The sequence below is a fragment of the Aotus nancymaae genome, unplaced genomic scaffold (genome assembly GCF_030222135.1).
Source record: "Aotus nancymaae isolate 86718 unplaced genomic scaffold, 86718_ANA_hifiasm-v0.15.2.pri h1tg000092l, whole genome shotgun sequence".
In the NCBI taxonomy this organism is placed as follows: Eukaryota; Metazoa; Chordata; class Mammalia; order Primates; family Aotidae; genus Aotus; species Aotus nancymaae.
In genome coordinates, this window is record NW_026988507.1 from 11,832,518 (window position 1) to 11,850,263 (window position 17,746).

At 37.2% G+C, this 17,746-nt stretch overlaps 1 protein-coding gene and 1 long non-coding RNA gene across 2 annotated transcripts in view; one reads left to right on the forward strand and one right to left on the reverse strand.

The window, feature by feature from the left end:
* Positions 1 to 1,032: 1,032 nt before the first annotated feature.
* LOC105705477 (dol-P-Glc:Glc(2)Man(9)GlcNAc(2)-PP-Dol alpha-1,2-glucosyltransferase) lies at positions 1,033 to 7,797 on the reverse strand. The gene is made up of 3 exons (XM_012435391.3): positions 7,523 to 7,797; positions 6,136 to 6,333; positions 1,033 to 4,459 (listed from the first exon to the last, which is right to left on the reverse strand). Exons 1-3 carry the CDS (start codon positions 7,691 to 7,693, stop codon positions 3,407 to 3,409), a joined length of 1,422 nt encoding a protein of 473 aa, XP_012290814.1. The 5' UTR covers positions 7,694 to 7,797; the 3' UTR covers positions 1,033 to 3,406.
* A 371-nt stretch (positions 7,798 to 8,168) lies between these two features.
* LOC135271822 (uncharacterized) overlaps positions 8,169 to 17,746 on the forward strand; it is a 148,176-nt gene continuing 138,598 nt past the window's right edge. Inside the window, exons 1-2 of the long non-coding RNA XR_010339957.1 lie at positions 8,169 to 8,313; positions 14,839 to 14,897. This is a non-coding gene — a long non-coding RNA (uncharacterized LOC135271822). The remainder of the gene's footprint in view (positions 8,314 to 14,838; positions 14,898 to 17,746) is intronic.

Here is a 17,746-nt window from a genome sequence, read left to right on the forward strand (position 1 = left end):
ATATAGGATATTTTTTCTATTCACTTCACTCTATATGAAAACTTAATTCAGTGTATATTTACTCAATATTTATCACATGACATATAAATATTATGAATATATGGCAGGGATGAATCATTTTTAAAATAAGGTTATACACATAACAACCAGATACTGACTAGAGTTAGGACAAATACTATTCTCATTTGAAATAAGGACTAAAGACTAAACCATTTGCCTTATTGATCCCAGAGCCACAACCAAGTATGAAAACCTTAACCCCCATGTTAAATGTTTTTTCTACAAGCCCATGGTTCCTAAGTCATACTAAAATTTCCATTAAAAAAATTTTCATACTTATATCACAATTCTTTTTTTTTTTTTTTTTTTTTTGAGACGGAGTTTCGCTTGTTACCCAGGCTGGAGTGCAATGGCGCGATCTCGGCTCACCGCAACCTCCGCCTCCTGGGTTCAGGCAATTCTCCTGCCTCAGCCTCCTGAGTAGCTGGGATTACAGGCACGCGCCACCATGCCCAGCTAGTTTTTTTTTTTTTTGTATTAGTAGAGATGGGGTTTCACCATGTTGACCAGGATGGTCTCGATCTGTTGACCTCGTGATCCACCCGCCTCGGCCTCCCAAAGTGCTGGGATTACAGGCTTGAGCCACCGCGGCCGGCCTATATCACAATTCTTACTTGCTTCGCTTTTTAATGAAATTCCAATTACTTCAAAGATCATAAATTATTGCTAACCTAATAAACACAAAATTTATTTCTTCATATGAATAAATATTTTATTTAAAAGTGAGTCCAAAATAACAGTCCACTATTTAGGTGGTACAAATAAAAACTGTAGATCCCTTCTCCTCTCCTCTCTTCCAACAATTCTAAGGAAAATAATATCAAGCCAATTGGCAATTAAGTTCAAACTAGAAATACATTTCATTAAGCTATTTATTTATTAGAAATAAATTACATTAGGCTATTTACACTAAGGTATTTTATGACTGGCTATGCACATTTCAGAAATAACTCTAAGAAGACAAAGAAAAGGTCAGTTAAAATAATTTATCTTGCCAAAATGAGATGCTATATTTAAACTGAGAGATATTGTATTTCCAAACATTTAAATACATAGTCAGATGCAGTTCAAAAGATTTCTGACTAGCCACTAACGGAAAACATAAATGTAACAAAATACACAGCATACCTGAATCTTACTAATGCTACCTAAAGATAATATATGTTTAGAATTTCACAGAAATACACCAAAATAATAAACACAAAATTCAAAAAGTAACACAAAATAATCCTATCCTAGCAGTTGTTCCCTCATCTAAAAAATAAGGTCAGACCAAATGAATTCTCAACTTTCTTTCAATTCTAACTTTTTTTTTTTTGATACTGGAATCAAACACTAGTCACCTTTAGCTTTATACTACCTCAAAAGTCATTTATTTTTTAACCTCTCAGTAAAGATACTGAGAGTTATTTAAAAGATATCAGCTAAGATATTATCTCCTGATCCAACAGTCCCACTTCTGGGCATTTATCCAGAATATTTGAAATCCGTATGTCACAGAGAAGTCTGCACTCCATATTCATTGCAGACAAGTCACAATAACGAAGTTATTCAGTCAATGTAAGTGTCCATCAATGGATGAATGGATAAAGAAAATATGGCATGTATACACACATATACACAGATACATAATAAAATACTACTCAGCCTTTAAAAAGGTAGAAATTGTGTAATTTGCAACAATATAGATGAACTTGGAGGACATTATGGTAAGTGAAATAAGCCAAGCACAAAAAAGGCAACTACATGATCTCACTTATTTGTGTAATCTAAAGCAATTAAACTCATAGAAGTAGAGAGGAATGATAGTTACTAGAGGCCAGAGAAGTGGGAATGGGGAGATGATAATCAAAAGATACAAAGCCTCAATTAGATAGAAGAAATATGTTTGACTTTTTTTTAGAACTATTACACAACATGGTGAATACAGCTAATAATTAAGCACTGTACATTTCAATACTGTCGAGAGTAAATTTCAAATGTTTTCATCACAAAATATGTCAAATATTTTAGGTGATGGATAGGTTAATTAGCTTTATTTAACCATCCCACATTATATTCAGAAATCCTAACACCACTTTGTACCTCATAAGTATATACAACTATAATTTGTTGATATATAATTTAAAAATGTAAAAAGATAGTCTCCTAACAATCATATGAGGATTATCCTAAAATGTCTTTTAAAAGTATCCCATGAAAAGACATGTCTACTCAGAACCTGTGAATATGAACTTACTTGGAACATGGGTCTTTGTACACATAATTAAGAATCTCCACACAATCATCCAGATCAAGGTGGGCCCTCAATTCAAAGACAGCCTTTAAAAGGTAATAAAGAAAAGACAGAGAGAAAGGCCATGTGAACACAGAGGCAGAGACTGGAGTGAAGACTGCTGTCTGCAATCCTTGGACAAGATCTGTCCATAAGCCAAGTAACTCCAAGAATTGCAGACAGCCACAAGATATTAGGAGAGAGACATGAAATGGATTATTTCTTAGAGCCTCCAGAAGAAACCAACGCTGCTGAAACTTTGATTTCAGACTTCTGGCCTCCAGACTGTGAGGAAAATTGTTGTAAGCAACCAAGTTTGTGGTCATTTGTTATGGGAGCCATAGGAAGCTAATACAATTTCAGAAAGAAAATCCCCCTTTTAAAGGTATTATCAACACCATTTGTCTTTGACCATCATACATTTCACAGTAGGAATTAGTGAAAGAGCTTCATCATTTCTAGATTTTAAACAATAACCAACAATTTGATGCCTAGACATATATGAGTTTCTATTATTTCCTATCTATGCATGTCTATTTTGACTTAGATTTCAAATTATATTTACTGAAATGTTAAGCAATTTTTCAATCAAGATAATCACCTGACAATTTGTTAAATATCTGCTAATATTTTGTTATTAGGTTGGTGCAAAAGTAATTGTGGTTTTGCCATTACTTTCAATGGCAAAAATCACAATTATTTTTGCACCAACCTAATATTTCTCTCTGGAGAGAATAAATTAGTTCCAGTAATATGAAGCATACCCAGTTTTAATAAACTTGTACATACAAAACATCCCCAAGCTTTTTGAGGGGCCAACATTATTAGAGAGATATGAGATAACTGAAAACAATTTTATTTTCCCATTATTCAGGCTTTTCAAGCAGGTCTTAAGCTCTCTCAGTGCTCTGCCACTTAATTTCTTACATATGTTTAAAACATATATAAAAACATCTAATGTAATCACCGTTGTACCAGAAAGAAAGTTTATAATTTCTATCCATTCAGTTGTTCATTGCAGAAATGGTCTAATTATTAAGTCTACTTTTACAGTTCAAAATATCACTGATATTACCACATAAACCTTTGAATGTCCTGACTATTTGGCCACTGAAAAGTCTTGTTCAGAAAGATGTAAAAAGTTATGAAATTAACAATTGCATAGCAACTCAGTTCACAAATGAGTCTGGATGTGGGAGGCAGAGGTACATTAAGCCTATAAATGACATAAGGTAAAATAAAGTAGCGAAATTCCAGCAGTTTCTGAGGAACTACAACAATGAACAAACATATGAAAAACATTAAATTCCAAAAAATTGACTTTGATTTCAATGAGTCAGCTATACTCCAACCAGCAAATATATAGGCTGGAACTAACAAATATTTGACAATTTCATATCTTTGAAAAACTCTTTTCCACACATAAAATGTATAATGTCTATTGTCTGCTAGCAAGTATTTATGAGCATAAGTGAATTTCCAAACTAAAGACACAGAGACTAAGGTAACCACAAAAAACAGAATTCTACGTTTCCAAACTAAGGAAAGAAAAGTCTTAAGTTTGCTAAGAGACAGGAGATGAGGAAAGGAAAAAAAGAGAGTAAATGAAAAAAAGTAGAATAGTTGAGGAAAATGAAGACAGGCTTCATGACTACTCCGATCGCCAATAACAATTCCACCATTAAGTACTACAAAAGCACAAAACAGAAATCCCAGAAGGATGTATGGCCAAGTCAGACGGAAAAGCATACTCAAGTTTTTCCAGGACATAGAATAAGCCAAAAGAAACTGAAGAATTTTTCGGAATTCTGCAAATGGTCCTTTAATAGGTGGAAGTCTGTTTTCTTTCTTTTGTAGCTCAGTTTTCCAAGCCTCAGTTAACTTCTGTGCAATGACATTTCCTGCACAGAAGACAGCCCAGATGATATTTGTTTGCCGAAACATGAAGCCACAAAATCCAAGCAAGGCTGAAGTTTTATGATTTCCATAAAGACACATCAAATATGCAAAAAGAGTGAAAAACATAGATCCCACTTCTGTATAATAAAGGAAGTTAAAAAAATAAAGTGTTGGAAATACTGCTAGCGTTAATGTTGACAAGACTCTCTGGATACTTGAGGCAGCCTTGGAGGAAGAAAAAAACAGATAAAATTATTTTCATGATTAAAAAAATGCTATTTCTGCTTACCTAGTGAAAAGACTTATTTAAAAACTACTCAAACCTCATTTGAATAAAATTAATCAACATTAATTTTATCTCTGGCTTTACAAAAACACAACATACATTTATAAGAACACTTCCTGGTACTTTTTATTTATACCTATCAGTTTGGAGATCAGGTGTATGCCAAAGCTTCCAGAGCTTAATACAATTTGAGAATTAGGCAATGATTAGTCAAGAAGTTATTGAGTGCAAGACACTGACTAAGTTCTATGGGGACTATGGAGATAAACAGGACACCATGCTGGTGGCTCCATTTCCCTGAGCTTACGTTTTAGTGCTTTCCATAAGGATTCACTTAGCCATAATCACCATTTTCCTTTAAGGATATCCTTCATAACTCTACACAAGAGAGAATGTAAACATGCATATGGTATTTATACTGCCAAACCCAGACTTAAATTTTTCATGATGAAATTTTTATGCTAAAATAACAGGTATTTTTCTGAAAATAGTGAGCCAGTCTAAAGTTATGTATCTTCTTTTGGCCTATCTGACATACTATTATTTCAGAATTTGAAAGTGTTCTTATCTTCTTGCATTGTATCCTCCACTTAATCTAAATCACCAAATCAGACCATGCCATTTCCTTGATTAAAATTAAGGTCTCTCCATTACATGCTGAAGTTCAAAGTCCTCTCTGCGACATATAAGAGCATTCATGACATACTCCTCTAGCCTTACATCCCTCTAATTTCTAATCTTGCAATTCCAACGACCAATTCCCTGCACTTTGTTGTCCAATGCCTTTCTTCCTTTGCTTGTGCTGTTTGTCTCACCAAGATTAATTCCCCACCCTACAGCCCTATCTGTTCATCAAGACTCCACTCTGGTACTAACTTCTCTGTGAAGACTTACAATGCCACCTACTCCCCTCTCCCCAAGAAAAGCAATAAGTGTTTCCCTGCTCCTTCTCTATATCCTCATAGCATCTTCTATCTATCACTCTATCATAATTGATACTACTGAAATCATCTCTTAAGGTTAAAAATAATTATTAGAGTTAACATTTACTGAGTCTTTACTATATATCCAGCACTCTTCTAAGCATCTTCCATTTATTAAGCTTCTTTATTCCTCTATAACAGTTCTATATGGCAGATTCTATTATTATTATTATTTAATAGATGAAGACATGGAAGCACTAAGGGGTAACCTGCCCAAGGTAACAAAACTGGTAAGTGGCAGGGAGAGAATTCTAACCCAGGCAATCTACCTCCAGGGCCTGCACTGTTATCACATCAAAATTCCTCAGGTAAAGTCTGTTTTCCCTAAGTTTTACAAGAAAAAAGCTGTTTCATTTATCTCTGTAGCCCTAATGCCTAGCACATGTAATAAACTCAGCAGGTATTCATTGAACTGGCTTGATTCACTTAACAAATATTTACTTTAGATTTTACAAATAAGTTATTCAAGTATTTAAATACAAATTTATTCTAAAATGGAGATGGAGGATTTAAATTTACCTTTACAAAATATACAAAAATACAAAGTGTTACACCAAATCTCCTAAAACAAATTCATCGTAATTGTGGACCTGACTATGCATAAACTTGTAATTAAGTATTTTAAAACATACCTTGTTTCTGGGTTGTACCTTGCGGAAAAGCAAATATAGTAAATAGAAGTTGCCAACGCTGAAGAGAAGATTAACAAATCTGAGCATACCAATGGAGCAGACAACATGTTCAGACCATCCAAAGATCCAACTGGCAGGTTTGACCACTCCAACTGACACCAGGTATAAGCCAGGTAACGTAGTAATCATGGGATCCCACTTTAAAATGAAAGAAAATAAAGTCAAAGTAAGAGGTAATACGAACAAGGCAGACACAAACATGTCAAGCCCAAGTCTCATCTCCAGCCACAATCAGAAATTTTGAGAAGTTATTCTATGACAAGATTAAGTCAGTCCTTAGCAGAACAGGACTAGTTTTTCTTATTTCTTACCCCTGGACCTGCTTAGTGATTGCTCAGGTGGCAGCAACCAATAAATAACAACTTAAAATCGATTTTTATTTTCCAAGAAATTTTCTTTAGAAAGCCTTTATTTTGGTAACTGAACTGCAAATTCTCCAGTTTTAAAAAGCATGGAAACATTGGTTGGGACTCTAAGTTTAGGAAAACATTTGAGCTACAGGCTCCATAATGACAGGTAATAGGAACTGAGCCAGAAATTGTGCCAAACCCTCTGTATTAACCTTACAACATGCTCTGTAGTAGAGATTATTATTGTCATTTTGCAGATGAGTAGCCCGAATTTCTGAAACTCAGAACACTTCCAAGATCACAAAACTAATAAATCACAGCACCATGATTTATGATCAGGTCTGTCTCTAAAACAGACTTCATATTTCCAGCCAGTACCCTATATCGTGTCTCCAGAAAAGGAGGGGATGTTTATTTTGATGTTTGTTATGTATATACTTGCACAGTCAAATATATATTAAAAAATGATATGACTTGACTGGTTGCCAGTTTATCCAGTTAACAGATGTTCACTAAAAATACCCAGGGAAGGAATTTGTGATTGTAAATTGTTACTTTTTGGTAGCTGAAGATCCCTCCAGTCCACCCTATCCCATCCCTAAAATGCATAGTGAGGTGCTTGACAGGTGAGTTAAAGGGAAGTTTTCTGATATTTCCAAGGAGCACCCTAATCCCTTTAATCCTGAGACAAGGAAAGACAAAGTGGGATAGATATCGTCAGCTGCCAACAGGGGCGCTCAGTTCCCCATTAAGTATTCTACCAGATCATTCCTTCCTGGGAGACAGAGCTGCTGTTTATTCATTAATTTAACAAATATTTCACAAATCTCAGAGACAGGAACAAAAGACAGTTTCTTTCATGTTTTAAGGCTGTAAGGGTGGAACGGGGCGAGTTAAATTTAAGAATGGGAGAAGGACCTGCGGACGCTGGGCCCTCTCAGGCCGGTCCTAGGTTGGGGACAGGTTGGGAACCCCACCTGGGAAAGGGAGAAATGGCCCTCACAGTAGCGCTGCGCCTGAGGCAGGTGGAAGATCTCGTCCATGTAGGGCTCTCGCAGCGCCCGGCTGAAAGCGGAGAAAAGGAGGCAAGACACTAAAAAGGTACAGCTCAACGCAGCCGAGAAATAGTAACCCTCTAGCTGCGCCATTACTGCTCCCAGGACCACTGGCCAAAGACCCACTCCTGGAAAATTCTGAGCGAGGAAACCCGAGCTGGAAACTTGGGCTCGAAATGGGCGCGCTAGGCGGGACTAGCCGGACGGGGCCACATACCGGAAGGCAAAGGATGCTGGGAGAGCGCGGATCCGGAAAGATCGGGTCTCTGTTTCCTGGGTGACGGGTTTGATAACGGACCGGATGATTACCCTGTCAATCATATTGCCGGGGAAGTACTGAGCCTCAGAACTTCCGGAAAGGGCGGGTCTCGGAATTCTCCGCGCGGGAAATACGCGGCTTGCTGCTTTAAAAAAAAAAGCGGCTTTTTAGTTTGGACCTGTGTTTTTTTCTGCTCATATCCATTTTTTACCAGAAGATGGCGAGGTATGCCCACGTTTCCAATTCCAAGCCCTCAAGTTTACACCTTTTCCCCCAGTTATTTCTGTTATTTTTCTCCAGTGATCCGAATTAAACCCTCAATTTCGAGACATTTTATTCCCTCAACTTTGGAGGGTGGGAAGGGGGCTTTGGTTGTGATAGCAAAGATTGAGACTTTCAGATTAAAACTTGAAGAACCAGAGACCCTTCAGTACCAAATGAACTTCAGTGAGAGGTGAGAGGAGGTTTTTGTTTGTTTGTTTTGAGGTAAATAGAGAACTCTTCATTCCTAGTGCACTCTGGTAGCCATATCTCAGTACCCTGTAGGATTTGGAAAAAAAAAAATACTTTAGAATTTTGGGATGTTTTAGGTAAGGAAGAATTCTCTGTGCCTGTGAATTTGGTTGTTAATGTCTGTATGGCAGCGTTCTATTTTTCCTACTAAATCATAAGCGTGAACATCTTTTAATGGGTGGCACTATACATCCTTTATGTTTGTAGTCCCCCAAATGGCTCTCACAGAGGCACTTAAATTACTTTTATAGGTTGTGTAGACATCATAAAATTCCTGTATTCTGGGATTAGGGTTTGGGGGCAGGAAATGAGGTAAATTATTTGAAGAATGCCGGAGATAAATTATGTGTTATGATTTTGTCTTGAGCATGGTTGGCCATATTTTGTAGAAGAATGATCTCTCAGGTAACCTCAGTCAGGTTGCCTTTGGCAAGAATGTATCAGAAAGGGTCGCAAATCACAAAGTTCTCAATTGAGCTCTTTTTCTGGGTCAAAACTAATTCAGTCTTTCTGAACTTAAGAACATTTCTTAAATTAAGCTGACTGTCTTTCTATTCTGTCTCTGCCATTTCCTCAATTATAAGAGGAGGTAATGATGAATGAGGGCTGGGATGGGAACATTTACATTTCTGGAATAAAATCATGTGAGGATCTTACTCTGATGTGATGCTTAGTTTTGTTGTAACCATGATCTCCCATTTTATTATTGAGTCCATACTGAACTTATCTGTTTAAGTTATTTGTAACACATCTCCAGATGATTCAGAGTTCAGGAGGTTGATATCTACAAGTAATTAGCCCCTGAGCTGTTGACTTGCTAAATCGTATTGTATATACTCTGCAGCTTACTGACCCACCCTAGAAATAGTGGGTAGTTTCTAAAGGGAGTAGAACAAGACTAGACATTTATGCTATCCATTTTTCTTTATAATAATTGCCACCAAGAGTTTACATTAAATATTTGACTCCTATACATGCTGCACACAGCCCTTTGCATGAAATGGAAAGTTTCAAGGAAATAGGGGGTTTTAAAATTGCTAGGGATCTTTATTAATAATCTACTTGACTTCATTTTATAGGAGCTGAAGTTTAAAAATGAACGATTTGCCTAAAATTACAGCAAAAATTAGTGTTGGAACCAAGTGTAGGAATTAGAACATTAGACTAAGAGCAATAAAATAACTTCATAGTCTTATAGTTTAAAATAATCTACAATGTATACTGAACTGAATGTTTCACTAGTCCCAGTAAGTTTACATTTACATTGCATTCTCCTCTGTTTCCATAAACAAAGTTGAAATACAAGTTTCATCTTTTGTTTTGTTTTGTTTTGGTTTGGTTTGTTTTGGTTTGGTTTGGTTTTGAGTCAGAGTCTCGCTCTGTAGCCCAGGCTGGAGTGCAGTGGCACGATCTTGGCTCACTGTAACCTCTGCCTCCCGGTCCCGGTTCAAGCAATTCTCTTGCCCCAGCCTCCTGAGTAGCTGCAATTACAGGCATTCGCCACCATGCCCAGGTATTTTTTGTATTTTTAGTAGAGACGGGGTTTCACCATGTTGGCTAGGCTGGTCTTGAACTCCTGACCTCATGATCCGCCCGCCTCGGCCTCTCAAAGTGCTGGGATTACAGGTGTGAGCCACCATGGAGGTTTCATCTTTAAATGTTCATCTTACAGACTTATTATATCAAAATCTGTTGGTGGATCATTGTGAAAAACTAGATTCTAGAGTGCCATCTCAAATCACTGAATAATAGTCTTATATTTGGAAATCATTGATGTGAAACATATTCCCGAAGAATGCTAAGAAGCTCCATGGGCCCAGTAGAATTCTTCATAGAATACTTCACTCGTTTGTTAGTGAATTACTTTTAGTATCTGCAAATTGATGAAGCTATTATCATGTTTCTAATCTTAGATTATTACATCTTTGATAATCTTGAAATGCTTTCCAAAGTTCTGAGCTCTGCTTCTAAATCAAGACCTATTAAAATAGCTACCTCTAGGATTTTAATGAAATAAATTACATTTTATTAGACCTATCATTTAAAACTAGATCACTTTTAATATTCAACTTATATTCTCCTTTAAGAATTCCAACTCCCATTTTCATAGATGTTTATTTTGTGAAAAAGAATTATTAGGATCTGCAATCCTATTATCATTGCACAGCAATTATTTATTTGTGCTACTTGAATTATAATAAAGAAGTTATGAGAGAAAAATGGGCAATTTTTGTTGGGGTTCGTTTGAGCAAGAGGATAGGTCGTTTGAGCAAGAAATAAATCTTTTCTGGTTTATAAGCCATTAAGATTTTGAATTTATTACTGCTATATAATCTAGCTTACTTTGATCAATTCAGACATTCCTAATTTGATGAACTCACATAACATTGCCATGTATGAACAGTGAATTTCCCCAAAGGCTGTAAGTATAATAACTTTGAAGTATTAGTCCAAGAAACACCGTGCCTCTTATTGCACCCCTTTTCACTTGTTGCTGAATGAAAACACTGGCTACTTAATAATGATGGTGATGGTTTACTCATTTCTGGGTGACAATTCGTTCTAGCTATAGCAGAGTACTGCACCCTGGGCCAAGATCACAGACAATAACCTCTAAAATGCAACTCTACCCTTGAAGTAAATCTTAATGTATCGATTTAAAACCTAAAGTTTAAAATTAATGAATCAATTGAAAACACACACACATTTTAGTACAAAAGCATTAGCAAGTATTTTAGCTGTACTGAAAATGTCTTGAAGACATTGTATAGGGGACTGGTTAAACCTAAGTAACACACACACACACACACACACACACACACACACAGACTCTTATAAAAGACAATAGTATTTATTTTGGATTGAGCATTACAATAAGGATACAATGAACATAGGGAGGTTAAAGAAGACAAGGAATTTTAAAGGAAAAATGAAGAGAGTTACATAAATTGCTTTGAGACAATTATCCTTGGTTACAGGGACTGGTAACAAGGGTGGCACCAGTTTGAGGCTGGACAGGCAGTTGCAGAGCAAATGTCCTTGCAGAAGTAATTTTTTGTGAGATTGTGGTGGCCTTTGTGCAAAGTTGTGGTTTGTGCAGTCTTTTGTTGTAGTTCCTGTTATCTGGCATACATGCATGTAAACCCTCCCTTTCTGGTCTTCCCTAGTTCCATTTTTCAGGGTTTTTATGCAAGTGACCCCATTTTGATTCTGATAACTTTCATAGAACAAACCTTCCTGATTTGTGGCAGACTCTCCAGTTTTAGCCTTGAAAGTCTCTCAGGCCAGGTAAATTCTGTAGTCTCAAAGAGAGATGGTTGGTGATATGGTTTGGCTGTGTCCCCACCCATAATCTCCATAATCCCCACGTGTCAACAGAGAGACCAGATGGAGATAATTGATCATGGGGGCAGTTTCTCCCATGCTGTTCCCATGATAATGAGTAAGTTTTCATCTGATGGTTTTCTAAGTGTTTGGCAGTTCTTCCTGCATTCATTCTCCTTCCTGCTGTCTTATGAAGAAGGTGTCTTGCTTCTCCCATCCCCTTCCCCCATGACTGTAAGTTTCCTAGGGCCTCCCCAGCCATGCTGAACTGTGAGTCAATTAAACGTCATTCTTTTATAAATTACCCAGTCTCCAGCAATTCTTTATAGCAGTATAAAAACAGACTAATACAGTTGGTCATTTAGAAAGATATATCATACAACCCAAAGCAAAACTTCCTAAATATTTTTTAATAACAGTAGTTCTTAAAGTGTGTTCCCTGTACCACAGCATTAGCATCACCTGGGAACCTGTTAGAAATGCAAATTATCAAGTCATGCCTTAGACCTGCTGAACACAAATTCTGAGAGCAGAGCCAAGTAATATATGTTTTAACATTAATTATGTAATCAATTATAATTCCCTTAGATTCCCAGGTGGACCTGATGCCCATGAAAGTTTGAGAATACTGCTGTCCTCTACATTTCCCTTGCTTTTTTTATCACTCATGCTGCTTTGTCCCTAGCTTCTCCAATTCTTCATCTCCAGCCTTCATCCTACCAAGAAACAAAGTTCACTGCCAATGAACATATAGACTAGTTCCTCCTTAGCAGCTGAAGAAGAACTTAAATACTTACAGTTTAATAATTTTTAGTAATATGTATTTATATTCAGACAGATGTCTTTTCTTTCAAAAAACTATGTAAAGGGAAACTGCTTTTTGCTAAAATAAGTAGCTCAAACACCCTAGTCCTACAGCCATTGCTGCCAATTAGATAAGAAACATTCCAGGAAAAAAAAAAAGACTTCATGAATTCCTTTTCCTTTAAATTGCATAAAATTTAAAAGAATCATAAATTGATTATTAAATGAATTGGGCCATTATACTAATGAAATTATAGTACTATTAAATTAACCAAGGTAAAAAGTTAGAAGAGAAGACATTGAATTAATTCTAATTTTTAAATAATTTTACAGTTTAAGAGACATAGTAATAGATCTTACTAATTTTAAATTTGCAGACGTTAGAGTGAGATTTATGATACAATTGTTATTACTGAAAAGAGAGTTTATGTGAAATATTGAGGATGGTTTCTGATTAATACCAGTTTGATTTTAGAAGCAGCGTAAAACAAGTGAGCATCTTTAGGCTGAGCATTAGGTACCCTGCACTGGCTAAAAGTTTGGCATACATTCAAAATATTACTCTTTAAATATGTGCATATTCTCAATTTAGTGAGAATGGAAATCACCTGACTTTTCATTAATTAAATTTAAATACAGACACCCTCATATAGATTTTATTTTCACCAGACTAAACAGAAATATTGAATAGGTAGTTTCTGATCTCCTGTGGTTCCTGATCTCCTTTCTGGTTTCCTTTCATTTTTGCTTTGTTTTGGGTTGGTTTTCTGAATGAGGCAACACACTGTATTAAATGATTTACATTTATTTACTATAATAAAATGAAGCACTACACTGTTTTTTACTGCCTCCAAATGTTAGTGTCTGTAACTGCCAAATTTCAATGACTGCAAAAATGCCTGAGAAAGGTCTCTGCATTTTAAAACGTGCTTTTTAAAAAAACTTATTTCCACTAGAGGGTGCTGACAACTTCAACAGAATCAGGACCAGTTCATTACTTTTGCCACCAGTTATGTTTAATTTGTTTACTTATTCCAGTTATATTTTCGTTTATGTTTACTGATTGCAGTCATCTTTACTCATCAGCACTCAAATATCTGCCCAATATAACTGCCACTCAGGATGGCTATGTTTGTAATTTTTTTAAGTTCATTATTTATCATAATAATTCATTACTATTTTTTTGGTATTGAAAATGTCTTACAATAGTCATGTCATCATGCAAAAAAATATTGGGAGCAGCTGAGAAATCAGATGCTGATGAAGATACAGGCACACATGGGGTGATTGGTTTCCTCTGGGGAATGAACAACACACTGCACACTGTGATCATGTGAAGAAAAAGCCAGCCGGGCACGGTGGCTTACGCCTGTAATCCCAGCACTTTGGGAGGCCGAGACAGGCGGATCACGAGGTCAAGAGATCGAGACCATCCTAGCCAACATGGTGAAACCCTGTCTCTACTAAAAATACAAAAAAATTAGCTGGGTGTGGTGGCGTGCGCCTGTGGTCCCAGCTACTCAAGAGGCTGAGGCAGGAGGATTGCTTGAACCCGGGAAGTGGAGGTTGCAGTGAGCCGAGGTCACGCCATTGCACTCCAGCCTGGTGCCTGGTGACGGAGTGAGACTCTGTCTCAAAAAAAAAAAAAAAAAGCCTTAATTCTCTGAGGAAGGTGAGATACTTCCACCCCAGGAAGCAGCCAAAGATCCTGGGGGAGGGAGAGAAGTAAAAATCTTTTTCCCTCAATAAAGTGGCAGGAAGGTCTTCAGGCCTCCATCCTTCAGTAATTCAAAGCAAAGTTAGGGTGCTCCTAGTAGAGAGGCAGTGAACAGTGTCTGGCTCTAAAACTGCCACACATGCACGGCACAGTTTGGCTTCTATAGTGAGGAGGAGCAGGAACAACTTGAAAGCCCCCTATTCTTCCACTCAGATAGGGCCTCAAGTAGGATATGTCTACCATTGAGGATGGGCCAGGAGCACTGAACCTACCTCCACACCTCCCACTATGAACCTGGCTGGCAATGAGTGACAAGAAGTCGACTGCTGTGTTGGGGAATGGCACAAAACATGGAGAGAAAATTCCCTCTGAGGTTCAGGCTTGCATAGAGTGTTGAAAGTTGAGGATGGAGTAGGAATACTGAGAGGAAGATTTTTGACATTCAGGGCTCAGTGTTTAGCACAAGATAAAAACAGATCTCCACTAGAATTTGAAGTCGTGTGTGTGTGTGTGTGTGTGTGTGTGTGTGTGTGTGTCTTGATTATGTTACCTAAGCACACATTTTGTAGAGTATATACCTAGGATTGTAATGACTGTCTTATAAATCTGTGCATTTTCTAGGTTAAATATTAACAATGGGTCTTCCAAAGTGGTTGTACCAATTTATACTTCTTCAAGAGGTATGTGAGCATTTTTCTTCTTTCATGTCTTTGTCAACACCTAGTATTGTTAGTTTTGTATGTTACCCATTCTGGTGCATATGTTATAGCATCTTATTGGAGTTTCAAATTTGTATTTATCTAATGACTAATGAAGATAAACATGTCTATATATGCTTATTGGTCATTTGAATATTCTCATTTATAAAGTTTTTATTCAAATTAATTGTCCAGTTGTCCAGTTTGTATTTTATTTCTTTCTTTTTTTTTTTTTTTTTTTTTTTTTTTATTGCATTTTAGGTTTTGGGGTACATGTGAAGAACATGCAAGGTTGTTGCACAGGTGCACTCCTGGCAGTATGATTTGCTGCCTCCCTCCCCTTCACCTATATCTGGCATTTCTCCCCATGCTATCCCTCCCCAACTCCCCACCCCCCCACTATCCCCCCTCCCCCCAACAGACCCCCGTGTATAGTGCTCCCCTCCCTGTGTCCATGTGTTCTCCTTGTTCAACACCCGCCTATGAGTGAGAACATGTGGTGTTTGATTTTGTGTTCTTGTGTCAGTTTGCTGAGAATGATGTTTTCCAGGTTCATCCATATCCCTACGAAGGATGTGAACTCCTCCTTTTTAATGGCTGCATAATATTCCATGGTGTATATGTGCCACATTTTTCCTGTCCAGTCTATCATCGATGGGCATTTGGGCTGGTTCCAGGTCTTTGCTATTGTAAACTGTGCTGCAATGAACATTCGTGTGCATGTGTCCTTATAGTAGAACGATTTATAATCCTTTGGATATATGCCCAGTAATGGGATTGCTGAGTCAAATGGAATTTCTATTTCTAGGTCCTTGAGGAATCGCCACACTGTTTTCCACAGTGGTTGAACTAATTTACACTCCCACCAACAGTGTAAAAGTGTTCCTATTTCTCCACATCCTCTCCAGCATCTGTTGTCTCCAGATTTTTTAATGATCGCCATTCTAACTGGCGTGAGATGGTATCTCAATGTAGTTTTGATTTGCATTTCTCTAATGACCAGTGATGATGAGCATTTTTTCATATGTTTGTTGGCCTCATGTATGTCTTCTTTTGTAAAGTATCTGTTCATATCCTTCGCCCATTTTTGAATGGGCTTGTTTGTTTTTTTCTTGTAAATCTTTTTTAGTTCATTGTAAATTCTGGTTATCAGCCCTTTGTCAGATGGGTAGGCTGCAAAAATTTTTTCCCATTCTGTTGGTTGCTGATTCACTCTATTGACTGTTTCTTTTGCCGTGCAAAAGCTGTGGAGTTTGATTAGGTCCCATTTGTCTATTTTGGCTTTTGTTGCCAATGCTTTTGGTGTTTTGGTCATAAAGTCCTTGCCTACGCCTATGTCCTGAATGGTTTTGCCTAGGTTTCCTTCTAGTGTTTTTATGGTGTTACGTCTTATGTTTAAGTCTTTAATCCATCTGGAGTCAATTTTAGTGTAAGGTGTCAGGAAGGGGTCCAGTTTCTGCTTTCTGCATATGGCTAGCCAGTTTTCCCAACACCACTTATTGAACATGGAATCCTTTCCACATTGCTTGTTTTTTTCAGGTTTGTCAAAGATCAGGTGGTTGTAGATATGTTGTGTCGCCTCCGACGTCTCTGTTCTGTTCCATTGGTCTATGTCTCTGTTTTGGTACCAGTACCATGCTGTTTTGATTACTGTAGCCTTGTAGTAGAGTTTGAAGTCCGGTAGTGTGATGCCTCCTGCTTTGTTCTTTTTGCTTAGAATTGACTTGGCTATGCGGGCTCTCTTTTGGTTCCATATGAAGTTTAAGGTGATTTTTTCCAGTTCTGTGAGGAAGGTCATTGGTAGCTTGATGGGGATAGCGTTGAATCTGTAAATTACTTTGGGCAGTATGGCCATTTTCACGATATTAATTCTTCCTAACCATGAACATGGAATGTTTCTCCATCTGTTTGTGTCCTCTCTTATTTCGTTGAGCAGTGGTTTGTAGTTCTCCTTGAAGAGGTCCTTTACGTTCCTTGTTAGTTGTATTCCTAGGTATTTTATTCTCTTTGTAGCAATTGTGAATGGCAGTTCGTTCTTGATTTGGCTCTCTTTAAGTCTGTTATTGGTGTATAGGAATGCTTGTGATTTTTGCACATTGATTTTGTATCCTGAGACTTTGCTGAAGTTGCTTATCAGTTTCAGGAGATTTTGGGCTGAGGTGATAGGGTCTTCTAGATATACAATCATGTCGTCTGCAAATAGAGACAATTTCACTTCCTCCTTTCCTAATTGAATACCCTTTATTTCTTTTTCTTGCCTGATTGCTCTGGCTAGAACTTCCAGTACTATATTGAATAGCAGTGGTGAGAGAGGGCATCCTTGTCTAGTGCCGGATTTCAAAGGGAATGCTTCCAGTTTTTGCCCATTCAGTATGATATTGGCTGTTGGTTTGTCATAAATAGCTTTTATTATTTTGAGATACGTTCCATCGATACCTAGTTTATTGAGGGTTTTTAGCATAAAGGGCTGTTGAATTTTGTCGAAGGCCTTCTCTGCATCAATTGAGATAATCATGTGGTTTTTGTCTTTGGTTCTGTTTATGTGGTGAATTACATTTATAGACTTGCGTATATTGAACCAGCCTTGCATCCCCGGGATGAATCCTACTTGATCATGGTGGATAAGCTTTTTGATGTGCTGTTGTAATCGGCTTGCCAGTATTTTATTGAAGATTTTTGCATCTATGTTCATCATGGATATTGGCCTGTAGTTTTCTTTTCTTGTTGAGTCTCTGCCGGGTTTTGGTATTAGGATGATGTTGGTCTCATAAAATGATTTGGGAAGGATTCCCTCTTTTTGGATTATTTGGAATAGTTTCAGTAGGAATGGT